Source organism: Pseudorca crassidens, chromosome 6 (assembly GCF_039906515.1).
Source record: "Pseudorca crassidens isolate mPseCra1 chromosome 6, mPseCra1.hap1, whole genome shotgun sequence".
Classification (NCBI taxonomy): Eukaryota; Metazoa; Chordata; class Mammalia; order Artiodactyla; family Delphinidae; genus Pseudorca; species Pseudorca crassidens.
The window spans coordinates 73,569,606-73,589,095 of NC_090301.1; the positions used below are offsets into that span (position 1 = coordinate 73,569,606).

At 38.3% G+C, this 19,490-nt stretch overlaps 1 protein-coding gene across 1 annotated transcript in view; it reads left to right on the forward strand.

The window, feature by feature from the left end:
• The window catches only part of ACVR1C (activin A receptor type 1C), a 92,447-nt gene that overhangs the window by 52,151 nt on the left and 20,806 nt on the right, over positions 1–19,490 (forward strand). Inside the window, exon 3 of the mRNA XM_067741873.1 lies at positions 14,734–14,973. Within this exon, the coding sequence (XP_067597974.1) occupies positions 14,734–14,973 (240 nt within the window). The remainder of the gene's footprint in view (positions 1–14,733; positions 14,974–19,490) is intronic.

A 19,490-nucleotide genomic window follows, 5' to 3' on the forward strand; every position in this document is an offset into this window, starting at 1 on the left:
TTCTGTATCTATTCTTCAAGCTTCTTAAACTGTTTTCCCTATATTTTCTAATATTTGAGTCTCTGATAATTAATTAATAATATCTACAGCTTCTATGAGTTTGAATCTGCTGACTCATATTCTGGGTGGCTACTTTCCTTGAGTGTTTTTTAATTTTTGATTGTGAGTTCATGTTTTGAGAATCATATCTGGAGGAAACTTTTGATGCCTGTATTTAAAATATGTTCCTCCAGAGGAGATTTATATTAGCTACTGCCAGGTATCTGGAAGTGCTACCAACTCCAACTCATTCAGTGTTTTGATTACGTTTTTTTGGCCAACATATAGCATGAATTCTGGCTCTAAGCCTGCCTATATAGATGCACACTTATGGTGAGGACCTCTCAGAGAGGTTTTTTTTTGCTCTACCCAAAGTCAAGGTTGAGACAGACAAATAGATGAATATACACCCTGTCTCTCTCTGCAGAAATTTTCTATTTTGTTTTATTTTCAATGTAATGCCATTCATATTTGACTGATTTATACCAGGATCTCTGATCTGACCTTTCACAATTTCAGGAACCATGTTTTATTTCCTGATCTTGTTATACAATCTGATAAACTAAGCACTGAACTACCAAGAACTGGCAGATGCCTCCAGGGTAAATGGCAGTCCCAGTGCTCAGATACCTCCTGGGATTTGCATTTTATTTTTGGCTGCTGAGCAATTCATTTATTTTCCTCCCAGGTTAATCATATAATAGAAAAAAGAGTTTTTCATTTATATTTTATTCAGCATTTTTGTGTGTGCTGTACTAAGAAGGGCTCTGTGGACATCTAAAGTGTAACTTGGCAGAAGTGGAAACTCCAGGATGGTTTATTTTTGAAATGATGCTGGCATAATTATCTATCCATCTGGAAGAAAACAGGGCTGTACCACAGTGTCATACCATATACAAAAATAAATTACAGCTTGATTAAATATCTAATTGTGAAACATAAAACAATTTAAATGTCAGAGGAAAATTTAGGAAAAAAAGGGTTTTTATGACTTTACAGTATGGAAGCTGTTTTTAAGTAAGACAGGAAATCCAGTTGCTGTAAAAGGAAAAGACAGATATAATTGACTACATGCAAACTAAAATAAAAATGAATAATAAAAGATAACATAAATAAAACCAAGATAATGAAATATGGGATAGAAATATTTGTAGCATATATAACTGGAAAAAAAATAACTATTTAAAAGATAAAGAGCCTCTGTGTATGTGTGTGTGTGCATGTGCACATGCCTGTGTACATGGCAAGGGAGAGAGTGGAAAGAGAGAGAAGGAGAGGGGGTGCTAAATGAAAAAATGGGCAAAAAACACACATGGAAATTTTACAGAAGAGAATCTCCAAAGTGGTAAAGTATTGAAAAGATGTTCAACAAAACTAATAGCTGGGGAGATGCAAATTAAAACAACATACTATTATTTTCCACCCACTGGATTGGTAAAAGGTAAAGGAGGATGTTTTCAACTAAAAGTATCAGAAACTTAGATAATATCTTAACTAGTGAGGGAGTTCACAGCCTCAGCATGACAAGAAATCTGGAAGTAGGTTCTTTCTATGATTTGTTAACAAAGAGACTCAACAGTGTCAACAGCCTACTTCCAGTTTTCTTTTTATGTGAATTGGTGAACACCATTATTGTTTAAGACATTATTATCTAACTTTCTGATGCTCTTATCTGGTACATTTTTTTCCTCATGTGTATCTGCTTTTTCTAACAAGGGAAATGTTGGGTTTTGCTATTAACAATTTGAAGATTCAGGGAAGACAAAAGTAAAACATCATGATTTGCTCAGATTGGGTCGTCTAATAGAAACTGCCATGTTTAGCAGAATTATCAAAGGTCTCTTTCCTTATTGCAAGTTTAAACCAGACGTAAATACATCTCCTTCTAACCTCAGGGAGGAGGCTTGGGTTTATTACTAAGCAGAACAGGGGAAAAAAAGAAATAATGACAAGCAACAACTTTAAAACAAACCAAAAACCTTATTCTTGAGAAGCTGTGGACATAGCATAGCCATCACATGGATTTTAAACCTGAGTTTCCATTGTCTGAGTGGTACTCTCCAGAAGAAAAACTTTTTTAAAGTATACCGAGACTAATAGTGTCCCCAGTTGCCTGCCAGAAGAAAGTTCAAACTCTCTGGAGAAAGGCACTTTAATATTAGGTCTCAAAGAGACACAACAAACACTTTTTCAAGGACATGAGAAGTACATAATGAAGAACAAGGACTCCAAGCTTACAGGGGTTCAGAACAGCATGAGCATGAGCCAATAGAAGAGAGCACAAAGTTTCATATATTGGAATTATCAGACAATAATTATAGAGTAGCTATTCTATGTTTAAAGAAACAAAAGGCAAATTTGAAAACATTTGTTAGAGAATAGGAAATTATAAAACAATGACCTAGCAGATTTGAACAATATTGAAAAAAACTTTTTAAAATTAAAGATACAATAACAAAAATTAGAAACTTAATGTATAGGTTTAACAACAATTTGTATAACAACAACTGAAGAGAGAATTAGGGATCTGAAATATGGGTCCGAAGAAACTATTTTGTATTCAGTAATAAAGAAAATACATAATGGAAAATATGGAAGAGAGGGTGACAAATAGAGGAAAGTATAAGAAGGTTTGATATGTGCTTTTAGATATACCATGCATAGATTACATTAATAAAAATGTTGACATATTACTAGCAGGCAAAATTAACTTCAATGAAAAAAATTACTAGAGTTAAAAAGTTCACTTTTTAATGATTAAAGTTTCAATTTACCAGGGATTCTTTTTTTTTTTTAAATTATTTTAAATTTATTTTTGGCTGCATCAGCTCTAGTTGCGGTACTCAGGATCTTCGTTGAGGCACACAGGATCTTTCGTTGTGGTGCGTGGGCTCCTCACTGTGGCACACAGGCTTCTTTCCAGTTATGGCATGCAGGTTTTCTCTTCTCTAGTTGTGGCGCATGGACTCTGTGGCGCGAGGATTCCAGAGTGTGTGGGCTCTGTAGTTTGCGGCACGCAGGCTCTCTAGTTGAGGTGCGTGAGCTCAGTAGTTGTGGCACGCGGACTTAGTTGTCCCACAGCACGTGGGATCTTAGTTCCCTCACCAGGGATCAAACCTGTGTCCCCTGCATTGCAAGGCAGATTCTTTACCACTGGACCACGAGGGGAAGTCCCTACCAGGGATTCTTAATAAATTTAAATTTCTGTGTACTTAAGAATATGGTCTCAGACTTTCCTGGTGGCACGGTGGTTAAAAATACACCTGCCAATGCAGGGGACACAGGTTTGATCCCTGGTCCAGGAAGACCGCACATGACGTGGAGCAACTAAGCCTGTGCACCACAGCTACTGAACCTGTGCTCTAGAGCCTGTGAGCCACAACTACTGAGCCCATGCGCCAAACTACTGAAGCCCGCATGATCTAGGGCCCGCGTGCCACAACTACTAAGCCTGCGTGCTGCAACTACTGAAGCCCACGTGCCTAGAGCCCATGCTTTGCAACAAGAGAAGCCACCACGATGAGAAGCCTGCACACCACAAGGAATAGTAGTCCCCACTCGCCGCAACTAGAGAAAGCCCGTGTGTGGCAACGAAGACCCAATGCAGCCAAAAAAAAAAAAAAAAAAAGAAAAAAGAATATGGCCTCAAAAATAAAGCAAATATTTACAGATCTATAAGGAGAAATAAAGAAGTCCATGATCTCAGAAGGAGATTCACCACTGTCTTGGTAATTGATAGAATAAGTAGATTTTTTTAAAAAACCAGTGAGACTACATAAGGTTGAAACAACATGATTTATGAGCAACCTAATTTTTAGAAAATTATAATGTAAATTGTAATAGTCTTATGACGTATCTGTAAGGAAAATTTCAAAGCCCAAGACGTTCTACCACAAAATTCTGCTAAATTTCCAGGAACAGATAACTGTGTAACTGTTACACAAACTCTTCCAAAACATGGACAAAGAAGAAACACTCCTTAACCCATTTTATGCATAACCTTGGTATCAAAACCCAACAAAGACAGTATGTAAAAAAGAAATTACAAGCCATTCTCATTTATGAGCACATATGTAAGTATCCCAACTTTAACCTGTAACAATACAGGAAAAGGGATTCTGGGAAGCACAGTACAAGGAGAAATGATTATTTGCCAAATCAGGATAATGATTACCCTGGAGGTTGGGAAAGGATATGATCATGTTGGGTATCTCCGAGTGGGGGAACAGGTAGTGGGTAAGGGGGCTGGTGATCCATGGGGGTTTATAATTATTTTTATGCTCAGTGTATATGTTGTATGCACTTTTCTGTATATTTATTATATTTCACAACAAAAGGAAAACAAAACATCAAGTTTCAAAGTAACTTTTTTTGGCCACACCGCGCGGCACGAGGGATCTTAGCTCCCCGACCAAAGATCAAACCCGCACCCCCTGCGTTAGAAACACAGAGTCTTAACAGCTGCACCACCAGGGAACTCCCAAAGTAACTTTTGAGTATGGGTAAATTTATGAAAATTACACATTCTCTTAACATCCGGAGTTGATATCGGAGAGCTAACCGGCTGAGGACATTATTTAATTCTTTCTTTATAAATTTTCATACTGTTTGTTTTGTTGCAAATGTGTTCTTTTTCTAATGAAAAAATCTAATGGATCAAAGTTTGCTAAGACTATAAATGTTTCAAAGACATCTAGTTTCCTCCAATACCCATTTAGTAGCAGAACCTAGACTTAGCTAGGTGTATGGCTCTCCTACCAACTGACAGTATTTTCAGCTACTCTTACTGGTAGGTGTGGCGTAAGTTGTGGCTAATGAGTTGACTGGCAGTGTTTTGGAGAACTTCTGAGAAGACCCATTTAAAACAGAACTGGCGGGCTTCCCTGGTGGCGCAGTGGTTGAGAGTCCGCCTGCCGATGCAGGGGACACGGGTTCTTGCCCCGGCCCGGGAAGATCCCACATGTCGCGGAGCGGCTCGGCCCGTGAGCCATGGCCGCTGAGCCTGCGCGTCCGGAGCCTGTGCTCCGCAACGGGAGAGGCCACAACAGTGAGAGGCCCGCGTACCGCAAAACAGAACTGGCACCTTATATGCCATCCTCCATCATGCTGCCTGGATGTAAAGGATGGAGTTTAGCAGCTGCCTTGGACTACATGATAGGGATGGAAACAAGGGAGATGAAAGGACCCTGACCAAAAACTACATGGAACCAACCTGCTGACATTGGACTATCCATCTTCAAATTTCTTTTACGTGAAAGAGAAAATGAAACTTCTGTATAGTTTCCTCTGTCATTAGTAGCTAAATCTAATTCTAATGAACATAGAAACAGCAAAACAAGTCATTGAGAGTTCTACCTGCTTATTGGTTGTACCTCACCCACAGACAGGTATCATTTGATCTACGTAGTTTCTGGGAGAAAAGAGTGAGTTTCTTTATAATGTTAAACATTGAGTCAGTATAAAACTCCAGACATCTGGCTTATCTTGAAAAAATCAGAAGCTTTGGCATTCTTGAAGTTGGCTGTAGCAGAAGTGACTGATTTCCTTATTGGGCATGAGCTTTCCTTGTTCATTCATTCACTCATTCAATACCTATTGAACTTATATCCACTGGCCTAGAGTTCCTACTATCAGTAGTTTAGTCTATTTTCTATTTTAATATAGTTGAGTTATTCTGTTTAATATAATTTTATGTCTGACTTTCCTTTCTTATTATTAAAACATGTCTTTCCTATGTGAAGGAATCACATTTTGTTGCTTGTTTCTTTCATAGTGGGTTGCATTGTGATTTGTAACAAATGATTTCTGGTGACTCTAGGTGACATCGGAGACATGCTCCAAGAAATAGTGGTGATGTCAAATAACATCAAGAACATTCTAAAATTGTCTATGAAAGTTCATCAAGGATAAGGTCAGGAAACCTGGGCTAGAGAAGCCTCTTATTTATAGGGTTAATTTTTATAGGAACTGCTATTTGGTTTATGCGTGCACTAATTACCACCCTTCATATGGAAATAGAGTATTCAATAAAAACATTCATGTTCTGGGTATCTTTGTTCCCATTTTGCTACCAAAACATACAGTGACTGAAAGGGTAAGTGTAATAATAATTTCTGATTTTTCCTTTTGGAGTTCAATACACTATTTTAATACTATCGTATTTTTGACTAATTCAAATAATTAGTTTCAATAAAGAAAATACATGCACAACATTAAGATGTGGGTACTTTCCTAATTAACCTCAGTACAATTTTCACCTTCCTGTTCTCAATTGTGTAAAGAAAAAAAGAACAATTTACTATTTATATCAGCTAGGGTAGATGAACAATGCATATTGTTAGGCACATGTCTAAATTAGACTTTAAGGCAAACTGAAGGATTACATTTGAAGGAAGATAAAATGTGAAAACATTAGAATTGAATTTATCAAAATTAATCATTTTAAAGCGTGCTATAATTATAAAAATTTGCAGGCTCAGATAGTGAATATTATTCTTTGGGGAGCTGAAAAGTCTTGCTATCTTAATCCCTTTAAAAAATCCATTGTTGTCTCAACTTTTATGGTTTTCTATTTTAAATGTAAATTTATTGCTCTAGGCAGTGTAAGGTGATATTAACATGCTGAGAAATACTCATGGGACCCCTTGTGGAATTGTTCTGCCACCACATGAACAAATCCATTTGTAGCTCATTCTCTGAGGATTCCCCACACACCTGACAGGTGTGCCAGACAGGGATTTTTTTTCCCCATAAGCTGAAAGATGCTATGATTTTTACATTTTGGAAAGTCTATGAAATATAAGCATACAAAAAGTCAAACTTGTACTTTAAATGTTTAATATAGGAAGCATTTCTTGTCTCAAGGAACAAGTACACTGATTTTAATTATGAAATTTTGTTCATAGGAATTAATAGGAAATTGAAAGTAAAATTTATAACCAATTCTAAATTGAGGATTTTACACTATGTAAGCCCTACTCTTCTCAGTTACATAAATACTATTACCTGTTTACTCAGATATTTTTCATGTGATTATCATATACAGGATGTTGAACTGGGTCAAAATATCATCATCTCATGTCAGTCTTTTCCAAATGGACAAGCTGCTTTGTGTGAATGTGTTAGCTGAGGGAGAAATTCTATTAGCGTGAACTTTAGGACAGAGAAGTGTAACTTTTCCTTGTCACCAATATTTTTAAGTGCCTTCTTTGAACAACGCCCTCAGCTATGAGATAGGGTGCTTCTTCCAAGGAACTTTGATTTTTCGTAAGTAAAAGTTTGGCTTAAAAAAAAATTAAAATATTCTTTGAGTAATTACTATCTAATTTCTTTATAGATATGTATCATTCAAGAATACACACTACTGTATATAAAATAGATAATCAACAAAGACCTACTGTATAGCACAGGGAACTCTACTCAATACTCTGTAATAACCTGTATGGGAAAAGAATCTGAAAAAGAATAGATATATGAGTATGTATAACTAAATCACTTTGCTGTACACCTGAAACTAACACAACATGGTAAATCAACTCTACTCCAATATAAAATAAAAAATTAAATAAATAAAAAAAAAGATATGTGTTTTGATGACAGATTAAGAAACTGATCTCTGGTGCGTGCCCTAAAATTAAGAAAAACTGCGAAGCCGATTTGAATTCTTCCTACATTGTATTAATCTCACCTCTGCTTGAGTCAGAGTTCTTCCTACCCCTTATGCCAAAGATTATACTCTTCAATCTAACATTCTTATTTCCTTAATATATAAAATCATTGTTATTTTTAAATTCATGTGCTGGTGGACAAAAGAAGATTTGAGGCTTTTCAGTGTTCCTCCCAGAAAACTGGCAGCACAAGGGGAACTAGCTAGGAAATATTTTGATGTGGGGTGCTCTCTGCCTGTTACACATGCATGAACTCAGGCCAGATGTAGACCTTGTATACTAGTAGCCATTTATAGATTGATCACTGAATGACGGAATGGCCCATCAATACCTCAACTGATATGGTTAAAAGGCAGAAGTAATTCTCATGTTATTTCTGTCACTGTCATGGCTCAGTTGAATCTCTAGATTAGAAAATATTCTGCCATTGTTCAGTACTTGAGGTTCATGTTGATCAGTAACAACCTGTTTGACATGATTATTCTCACTCTGTGAAGAAGGGGGACCATTTGCTTCCCCCTATAGTGAAGCATGTTGGAGGGATCTAATCAAATTAACTTCTAACTGCATTTTTCTTGGTGACATTTATAAATATAAGGGTCACTGTGAAGAAGTAGGAGGCTAGGACAAGCTCTCGTGGGTGGTGGTGGAGGGCTCCCTGTAATCAGGAGTAAAGAATTACATGGAAATGTTAGACAAATAAAACTGCATTTGTGACTTAACTCCTTGGACCCGTTCTACATCCCATGTGTGTGCTTCACACATGTAAAGTTTTAGTTACATATTCTTTATACTAGACTGATTCATCATGAATGGAACTCTTCATCATGATCTTTTTCTTATCTGCCACATCTCTCGCTCCTACATAAAGTTTTCTCCGTATTTTTACCAGCCGAATTGCTTTGGAATTGTACCCTAGATAGTAGATTTTAAATTCCACAAAGATGTGGACTCTGCTCCACTCTCTGCTCCCCATCCCAGAGAGTTGTTCTCAGTGCAGTATTATACACACCAATCCATTTGGTTCCAGGTTTTGAACCAATTTAGTAAAGCAACCAATTAGAAAGGTATTTTCATTACCATCAGGCAAATGTTTGAGATAATGGTACCCATATTTCTGGGTGCTTTGAAATGGCAGGTAAAGGAGAAGATTTGGGAGATTTCTTGTTGCTTAACATGTCACTCTGTTTTTGACAAAAGAAATCATTCCTGTTGAGCTAATTAGCAAGGTAGCTTTGAATATCTTAGAGGTAATGTATTTCTTTTTCCTGTTTCAGCTGCACTTATTACTTCCACACTTTCCCCCCAGAAACCTTTGAACTAAACAAAAGGCTCTTTAACTGAAGTCAGAGGTCATAGAAGTTTATAGGGTAGGTAGATGGACTGTACATCACCATGTCATTCAGTTCTTCCTAGTGGCATTTCTTCTGGTGCCAGGACAGAAACAGACCTATCAGAAAGCATCTCGAGCTACACTGTCTTTTTGGTTCCTTTATTCTGAGAACATTTCAAAGCCACAAGCTGGAGAAACAAATGCTTCCCTTTTCCTGGGGTGGGCGGGGGGCGGGCGGGTGGTAGGGAGGCAGTTGAAGACTTGATATTTATACGTTCATGGATTCAACCTTGCAATAATAGCATCTTTTCGCTTGGGGAAAACTTTTGATAAAAGGAATAGGAGTGGTTCAATGCTAAATTAGTTTGTGGTTTCTTTAGGGGTGCTTTGGACCCTCTTAAATTTAGGTAGCTACTTGCTATAGCAACTTTTGGGAAGGAAGCACTAACCTTGAAATGATTCATAAAAATTCACTTCGTCTGGATGAAGACCTCTGTTTTCTTTGCTCAGATTTGTTTTTAAACAGCTGTCCAGCCAGTATATATCTTTTCAGTCACTATATCCTCATTTTCTGTACATCGCTCCATTGTAATATATCAGTTTCTAGTCAGTTGAATGCCATTCAAATACAGTGAAGAAATATACCTTTAAGTTGAACACAAATATACTACAGAATTTTTGTGTTATTTGAAGGCACTGATCAAGTCCACATCTCTCCGCAGTTCTAAGGCATCTCCTCCTATTAGCATATACTAAAGAAATACAAATTAATTAATATGAAGGTCATATAAATCTCATAAACATCAATAATTTTTCATACTTTTAATAAAGAAAGATAAAAGGTCAGCAGGGGAAGAAACATGGAGATCATGCCCACATTTTCTCATCTTTTTCTTTTCATCTTGAGAAGTTTGCCCCCCTAAAGCCAGAAATAGGAGGTGGCAAGGAGGTAACAGGAACTGTCCTGGGAGAAGCTGAGGCATCTAAACTGGTTCTGAACTTTATTTGGGCAGGAGTAACCACCACTGCTTTCACAATCACCAGTTCCACTCCTGTCTCTAGGGAAAGCTGCAAATTCACAAAAATAGTTTAAAAACATTTCTCCTTTCTTTCCTTTTTTCTTCCTTCCTTCCTCCCTCCTTCCTTCCTCCTTTTTTCCTCTCCCTTTTTTTGTTCTTACCTTCTTATAATCTTTTGCCTTTTGTATGATTCCCTCCAGCTGCCCAGAATCTTCCACCTCATACATTCCCTTCTTCCTGGCTTGTTAATACCTCCTTCCCCTGCGTCATCTTGGTTTAATGGACTGCAGAACGTACATAGGGGAGACTTTTGTAAGCTAGACTCTCATCCATGTGGGCTAGTGTTTGTCTCCTTTTTCCCAACCTCTTCTATTTAATTTACTAGAGAGTGAAATAACTAGAGTTAGCAATGCAGCACTCCCAGACCTCACTTTTGGGATTAACATATGCCACCATGGAGCTGTTTATTCCATGGAGATATCACCTCAGTTGACATGGTCTCAAAATTTGGAAATTATCAAATAATAAAAGTTCTCCTGGGACTTCCCTGGCAGTGCAGTGGTTAAGAATCCGCCTGCCAATGTAGGGGACATGGGTTTGATCCCTGGTCCAGGAAGATCCCACATGCCACAGAGCAACTAAGCCCGTGCACCACAACTAAGCCTGTGCTCTAGAGCCTGTGAGCCACAACTACTGAGCACACATGCTGCAACTACTGAAACCCGCATGCCTAGAGCCCTGCTCTGCAACAAGAGTAGCCACTGCAATGAGAAGCCCACGCACCACAATTAAGAGTAGCCCCTGCTTGCTGCAACTAGAGAAAACCTGTGCACAGCAATGAAGACCCAATGCAGACAAAAAAATAAAAATAAATAAAATAAAATTATAGAAATGGAAAAAATATTTAAAAAAGCAAAAAACAAAGAAAAGAGTTTTCCTATGATCAAGAATGTAAAATCTGGGGCTTCCCTGGTGGCGCAGTGGTTGAGAGTCCGCCTGCCGATGCAGGGGACACGGGTTCGTGCCCTGGTCTGGGAAGATCCCACATGCCGCGGAGCGGCTAGGCCCGTGAGCCATGGCTGCTGAGCCTGCGCATCTGGAGCCTGTGCTCCGCAACGGGAGAGGCCACAACGGTGAGAGGCCCGTATACCGCAAAAACAAAAACAAACAAAACAAAAAAGAATGTAAAATCTGTTGGGAAAATTAATATTTTCATCCGAGATAACTTATTAAAATGTATTCTTAACTGCACTACTGTCTTTTTCTACCATGACTTATTGGGTGTAGACCACAGTTTTCTTCATTTGTCTCCTGTAGAGATTACAATCAACGTTTGGTTTAGAAGATAGTTTTACAAATGTTTGCCTTAAAAATTGCTCAGTGCTTAAGGAGCTCTTTCTGGATGGTGTTGCTAGCCTTTTTCTAGCCGAGTCATCTTTTTTTTTCTTACTAACTCGTTTCAGTAAATTGTTCACAAAAGTAGAAACATTGTCCATCTGTAATAAACATCCCTGAGAGCAGTAGCCATCACCAGAGCTGTGCACTTTTATAGATATTATTCTATTTTCAGGCTTGCTGACCTTTCGCCTCTTTATTGGTTGCCATAGTGATGATCTGAGCTCTGCTTAATAGAGCTTTACTAAAATGAAGACAGTCAATAAGCTTTTTAACAGTAATGTTTATATTAATAGTTCCTAATAACATGTATCAAAATAAAATTTAGCCATATAAATGTATCCAATAGTGGAGTTTTATTTTTAAAAACATGTTTAGGTACATGTTTATGTAAGTTGCAAATGGTTAAGTACATTCTGTGGCTTTCTTAGAATTCCTGGAATACCTTTGTGAGGAAATAAAAATATGGATGCAACTTGAAATGTAGATTTGAAAGATTATTATGAAGTGGATTATAAAACTTTTTTATAACAGCAAACTTCAGAAGTGCAACTTCCATGGTTAATGATTTCTCATTCAAAGTCAAGTCTGAGATCTCTTGTAGCACCTTGTCCTAAGAACACTCAAGGCCAAGCTGTCCTCATATGCACCTGTACAACTTCTAATGATTTCAGAGGAATCCTGCAACACTCAGAAGAAGGAAAGTTGGTGATCTGCCAAAATTCACCTGGCAAAGTAGAAGAGCATGAAATATATTTGTTTCCAAAGTTCACTTAACAGTTTTAAATATTTTACTCATTGGTAGTAGATAGACTACTATTTTTAGGCTTATAGTGAAACTTTTATGAACACATCTTTGAGGAATTTGATTCTTTTTCCTTTAGAATTGAATAATATTTGTTTTCAAATTATGTTCACATATTCTGGTTAACATGTTGTAAGTAAAATTCAAGTACATTTAGTATAATAAGCTCTCCTGGGTTGTCATTACCAAGAAGGAAGTCTGACTTAATTCCTCCTCTCATTAAGAACTAGCATATGTTTTTTGGAAGAAATCAGATAATAAATAAGTGAATCTATGATGTGCCAGGTGGTGATAAGATCCAGGAAGTTAAATAAAACAGGACAAGTGTATAGAGAGTAAACGGGGAGTGAGAAGGAAGTACTATTTTAGATAGAGTTGTCAGCCAAAACCATCATCTCTGCCTGCATTATTGCATCAGGCTTCTAATTGGGTTGTAAGTATTTTCCAGGTAAACATCCTCGCCACAAACATTTTTGCAGCTAACAGTTTTTGCCGTATAACTAATTGGCCGTAAGGTAATTTTGCCATGAAAGATGAAATAACTGGTTGACAGTCTGGTTTCATTTCTCCATTGATGGAGTACTCCTATTTTTATATTAGATAAATCTTAGCCCTCATAATGGTCTCTACAGTGATGAGTAGATGTGGTGATCTTAAAATACTGGATGATAACAATTATATCGACTTGATAGAAAAGACAGTAATAAATTACTGGAAGTGTGAAATAAGAGAATGTAAAGCCAGATTGCATACGATACTAGAAAATGATCACATATTGGTTTGCAAATCCTTCGGTGATTTGAAGGTGCAGAGTTGAACCCACATTTCCCATGCAACTTTGGAATGTCTATCAGTAGATGTGTGACAATTTGCCAAGAACAAACAGCAGCATAGAGGTTTTCGTGAAGCAATACAAAGCTCAGTTACAAGTATGCATCCGGACATTTGGAAACTGATACGTCTCTTAATTAAGGAAGAAATTTTAGCGAAAAGGTGTGATGCTGAATGAGGAGACGAATCAACAAGCAAAAACAAAAGGTATAAAATACTATGAACGAAAGACTTGGAAGACAAGTACTTAGGTACAACTCATTAAATAAAATGAGTTATTTATGCCGTATCACCATGAATCTCTTACACATTTTACATGTATTCAAATATTTTGTATTTCACTATAAAGTCTTTTAAATTTTTTTTTTTTTTTTTTTGCGGTACGCGGGCCTCTCACTGTTGTGACCTCTCCCGTTGTGGAGCAACAGGCTCCGGACGCACAGTCTCAGCGGCCATGGCTCACGGGCCCAGCCGCTCTGAGGCATATGGGATCTTCCCGGACCGGGGCACGAACCCGTGTCCCCTGCATCGGCAGGCGGACTCTCAACCACTGCGCCACCAGGGAAGCCCCATTGTTTCCTTTTTAATGTCACTTTTATTTTTTGTTATTTTATCTTTTACAGCAGAATTGCCTTATGGCCAAGTAGTTATTCAGCAAAAATGTTTGCGGCAAAAATGCTTACCATGAAAATACCAGATACATTGTAATTGGTTTCTTAGCTTTTACTTTGTGCCCCTAGTGTCTGTTCACACAGTGGTCACTCAAGATATGTTAGATCCTATCTTTTGTCTGTTCAGAACCCTGTGCCAGCTTCCACTTGGAATACAATTCACAGTCCTTTTAGCCTTCAAGACCCCACATGATCTTTTTCTTTTTGACCTCCCTGACCCCATTTCCTTCTACCTTTCTCCTCATTTACTGCACTTGAGGCAAAGATTGTTCCCGAACACTCCAAGTAGGTCTCCACCTCAGGGCACCTTGCACTTGCTTTCCTTCTGCTGGGAACATGCTTCCCTGAGATACTTCTCTTGTAGCTCCCTGCCCCCTCCTCAGAGTGGCCTTCTGTGACCAGTCTCTCTAATGTAGTGTCCCACCATCACTTTGTCTCTTTGTTCTGTTTTCTTTCTCTTCATAGCACTTATGATCTCTTGCTTTTGTATTACATACCCATCTGTGGTTGTATGAGAACATAAGCACCACAGAGCAAGGATTTGGGCTCTCTCACTCACTGCTATATTTCCATCACCTGGAATAGTGGCAGCATATTGCAAGAGCTCAGTAATTATCTGTGGCTAAAAGAATGAATGTGCCTTAAGGATGGATTGCTGAAAAATGGGGAGAAAATAGTAATAAAATGTCAAATGGTTTGGAGGTTTTAAAAAGGATCGCAGGTGCTAGTGCTTTCCATGATCCTAATTCTATCTTCCATTGTCACCTAGCAGAACGGAACTGCAACTGCATCCTCACCTCAACTCCCTTTCCCCGCCTTTGCTTTTATCATAGAGAGTCTTCACCAACTAACATGAGTGCATACTGTGTAGCTGCACATTATAGATGTAAAATTTTGGTGATCGCATTTCCAATTTCTATAATACTTAACGTGGGTTAACATATGGTCCTGTTCTTTCTTTTTTTGATTACAGCATCACCAAATGCCCCAAAACTCGGACCTATGGAGCTGACCATTATTATTACTGTGCCAGTTTGCCTCCTGTCCATAGCTTCACTGCTGACAGTATGGGCATGCCAAGGTCGACTGTGCACCTACAGAAAGAAAAAGAGACCAAACGTGGAGGAGCCCCTTTCTGAGTGCAATCTGGTCAATGCTGGGAAAACTCTAAAAGATCTGATTTACGATGTGACTGCCTCTGGCTCTGGCTCTGGTATGTGCCTATTGTTCATTTTTCAATAAGAAAAACTCTACTTAAAACTAACACCCATTTTAACAAGAAAGGGCCCAAATATTCTTAATTCCATTGTTTAAAATGCTTGATATGGTACATTCTGGCATGGAAACTCCTTTCAGGATTTGATGAAGAATAAAAACTGTCCTGGCCTAAAGAATGAAGTCTTATCAATTGCTTTTTGTGCCTTTAGGTGTTCAGATTCTCATTTCCACATGCCTTCAGAATTTATTTCTGAAGCCAGAAAGAGTTTTTTTTCTCTGCCCTCTCCCACATTATGGTTAGTAATAATCATGGTTGCCGTCTTGGTCACGTTTCATGGGCACAAAATAGTTACGGGGCTTAAGCAGTTGAGTTCTGGGGAAAACATATTAGTTATGCAAAGTAGTGTTCTTTGCTTGTGATTATAAAGGTCTTTGGAATCGGTCCCCCGGGATCAAGAATGTGGTCTTAAAGCATAGAAACGGAAGATGAAAGGGAGCAGCACAGCATTCCTGGGCTGGCTTGTGCTCCTAAGGTTATATGACAACTCTTTCCCTCTTTAATGGAACTTCAGAACCCCTGATGAAGCAGTTCAAAATACCAGGCTGTATTATGGCTTAAATGAGCCTTTCTCATAGCACAAAGCAGCTGAGGGCCTTTTGTGTTTCCGGTGACAGAAGAGCGTTGACCCCTGACCCACATCCCGTAATAACAAACTCCCTAAAATGGCAGGGGACTCCCAACTTTCATGTATAATTCCAGAAATCCTGTCAGCATGTGGTGTTGCAGAAACATGAACGAGGGTAAGCCTAATTGAGTCATTTCAGGCACCCCTGCATCCCATCTTGCTTTGGAAAGATCATTAAGGATGATTACCCCAAACAGATTTTGAGGAACTCCCTTGCCCATGGCCTTTGGGAGTGTCCAGGCAGGCATAATTAGCAAGGGCAGGTGACAGAGGGTTGGTAGCATCTATGTGGGCATCCATATTTAGCAAGAAGCAGCTTTGGACTCAGAAGTATTTATCAGAAAAGAGAGGCCTAGGGCTTCCCTGGTGGCGCAGTGGTTGAGAGTCCACCTGCCGATGCAGGGGACATGGTTTCGTGCCCCGGTCCAGGAAGATTCCACGTGCCGCGGAGCGGCTGGGCCCATGAACCATGGCCGCTGAGCCTGCGCATCCGGAGCCTGTGCTCCGCAACGGGAGAGGCCACAACAGAGAGAGGCCACAACAGTGAGAGACCCGCGTACCACAAAAAAAAAAGAAAAAAAGAAAAGAAAAGAGAGGCCTAATTATGTCATCCAGAAAGCCCAGATAGTTGGCTGCTTCTGGGTTCAAGATCGCTTGCTCACTGACCAAAGCCTCAATGTTTACAACATCACTGCACAAATCAGGCGGCATGTTTTCAAAGGAGGAATACTGGAAAGAGTATCTCCAAACTGCGAAGTTTATAAAACTGAAATCCAGATTAAATTGTTGGATAGAAAGTTGACATTTTTTCTTTAAAAGTAAAACTTACTAGGATTTAATACTCTTTCCTTCCTTGAGTGTTACCTTTTGGGGGCCACTGCTCCCTAACTTCCTGAGCCCTGGCAACGTTCTAGGCTCAGAATATAGGCACAGAAAGCTCTGATTTGTGCCAAATTCCTTGAAACTTTATACAATTTATTAAAAGGTTCAAGTGATTAAATAACCATCTATTTAATCCCCACCAAACCTTTCAGTTCGTATGAAGAGGTAAGGCAGAAATATGTGTTTTGGAGCTACTTCTTGACTATACTTAAGATTGACCAAGGATTTCCCTTTCAAATAAAAGTAATGAAGATTTTATAACTGGAGACTGGATATTTAGTTTAAGAAAGCGGTTGTGAGCCAGGGCATAAAATCAAAAATTAACGTTAAGTTTTTTGGTATTTTTGTGCATCTTGAAACCTAAATCTGGACTTATTGACTGCTGGACCCTTTCCTCTTTAGATTATTCTAAGTTCTCTCTTAAAAGAGAGCCGTGAATATACCCAAGCATGGATGATTTCTTTAATGATCAACTTAAAATAGTTCTAGGCACTTTTCTCCAAAGCCAGCTGCATATGTTTGCCAGTGACCACTGGCTAACAGTAATGGATGGCCATACTGCCTTTGATCATCAGGGAGAACGGGTCCATGTGTAGCAAGGCTTCTGTCACAAAAGCTCACCCATAGGAAGGAAATCAGTTCTGCTTCTCCTCTGCTTCTCTTCCCTGGACAGCGACCTTAAGCAAGAAGCAGCTTTGTCAGATGTTGAGAGACAAAAATTATGAAGCATATCCCGACCTGGTCAGGGACAGATTTCGAAGAGATATAATGTTCGCAAGAGAGGAAAATGGACTGATGTTTGACGGGATGGTCTTTGAGAGATCATGGTGTCTCAGGTGGCTTCTAAGAGGCTTGGTAGGTTTCTGCTTTCCTGTCGTGATATAACACTACTGAAGGATGGTGACATTTCCATAAGTCAGGCATCAGCTTCTACAGCCCCTGGTAAAAAAGAGTAACATAGCAGGGAGAGCCAAAGTCCATGTGTCTTCAAAGGAAATCTCTAAGTGTGTAACACAAAAATTACTCAGATTATTTTTGGTGGTTGCTTTGAAAGATGCTGAAGCAATTTTCATTGTTTTACCTCCTCAACTTAATTGCTGTGCTGAGTACCATAGATGAAATCCTTCTTTGTCCCTGGTCTGAGGCATTGATTATGTGCCTGATCCATTTGCAGTTTGAAAACATTGGCTTATCTAGTTCTCTAGCCAATTGTTGTTGTTGTATTGTTGGTATTGTTGTCGTTGTCATTGTTGTTGTGACTGGTCGTGGTGATGCTTTTGTGAGTTTGTGTGTGTGCAAGACGAGGGGAGGGAAGAGAGAGAGATTGAAATTGTACTTTGGCTTAATAATTGTTAGTACAACTTTCATTGTGTGGCAAGTAGTGAAACTGACTACGGCTTACAAAAATATCCTGGATAGTTTGCTGCTAGAAATCTTTCCAGCTGGGGAGGACTGTAGTCATATCCACTGAATGGTGAGAGCATAAGAATTTGGATTGAAAAACAGTGTTTTAGTTGTAGGTCTGACTTCCACTTATTCCTGGGCAAGTTTTTGACTACCACACAGCCCCAATTTTCTCATCTCTAAATGATAAAGTTGAACCAGATGATCTCAGAAGAACTTTCTGGCTGTGAGGCTTTGTGACTAATTGTTGAGATCCATAATAGCAAATTTATAGTCTGTGCTTATTTAGTCATGGTGGGTGGTTCTCATGCACATGAGAACATCTGAATAAACTGGCTCATTTCAGGAGTAGAGGTCGAAGCCTACAGGAGCTTACAGGGTTGTTGCTATAAGGGTTTCCCAGCCATCTGAGTACAATGACAACTAAACATGACTTTCCCAAATAAATTATACTGTGACCTCTTTAGCTATTTTCCTTCTAATTATAAGAGTAATAAATATTTATGGACTATTGTGGACATTAAGCAAATGTAAAGAATTAGAAAGGAGAATATCACAATTTGCTTCACCCTGATTCCACTAAATAGAAATACCCATCATAGCATTTAGCATATATTCTTTTCAGTCTTTTTCCCGTGAATATTTTCAATAGCTAGATACACTTATCTAGATGGATAGAATTTGCTATGCTATTTGTCTTTAACAAAAGTATTTTTTCACTTAACAAGGTATGGTTTTTATTATAGCAGAAGTACTTTCCTATGTCATTAAGAAATAACTCTTCATAAACAGCATCATTATTTTTGGCTCTAAGTAATCCATCCTTAGACATAATGTTAAGGGCAAACCATTATTGAGCATGTAATAGGCCAGATACTGTGCTAGGTGCTTAACATGCTTATTAATTCTCAAAGTATCCCTATGATATAGGTAATATTATTGCCCACAGGTTTTCAGGCAAGGAAGCTGAAGCTCAGAGAAGTTCAATAATTTGCCCATGATTACCATGTGGCACAGATGAAATCTGAACCCAGGCCTTTCTTATCTGTGGTCTCAACCTCTGCACTGTACTTAACAATTTTTCCATTATCAGACACTTTTCCTTACTTTTTCTATAAGTAATAATATATTAAATATCTTGACATAAATTTTTCTGCATTTTTCATTAAATCTTTAGAATAGAATTCTAGAGGTAAAGCTATTGGTTCAAAAGAACCTAAACATTTTACATACATTCAGAATATATTTTCTTTGACTTTCTTTTATTCCACAGAAAATATCCATTTGATATTTTCTATGACTGTACCTTGCTTTCAGTGTAACATGATTGCCTCACTTCATCATTGAATTCAATTCTTCACTTTCCAATTTTAACTTGGTTTTTAAAAAAATTCATAAAGCATTCTCTGTTGTACTAGGAATCATATTTTATTTTAGAGGCTAAAAACTTATGCTTTTTAACCTTTGTGTATTTAGCAAACTGACTGGCTTCAATGTGCAAATCAGAGAGATTTGCAACAATTTTGGAAAATTAGATATC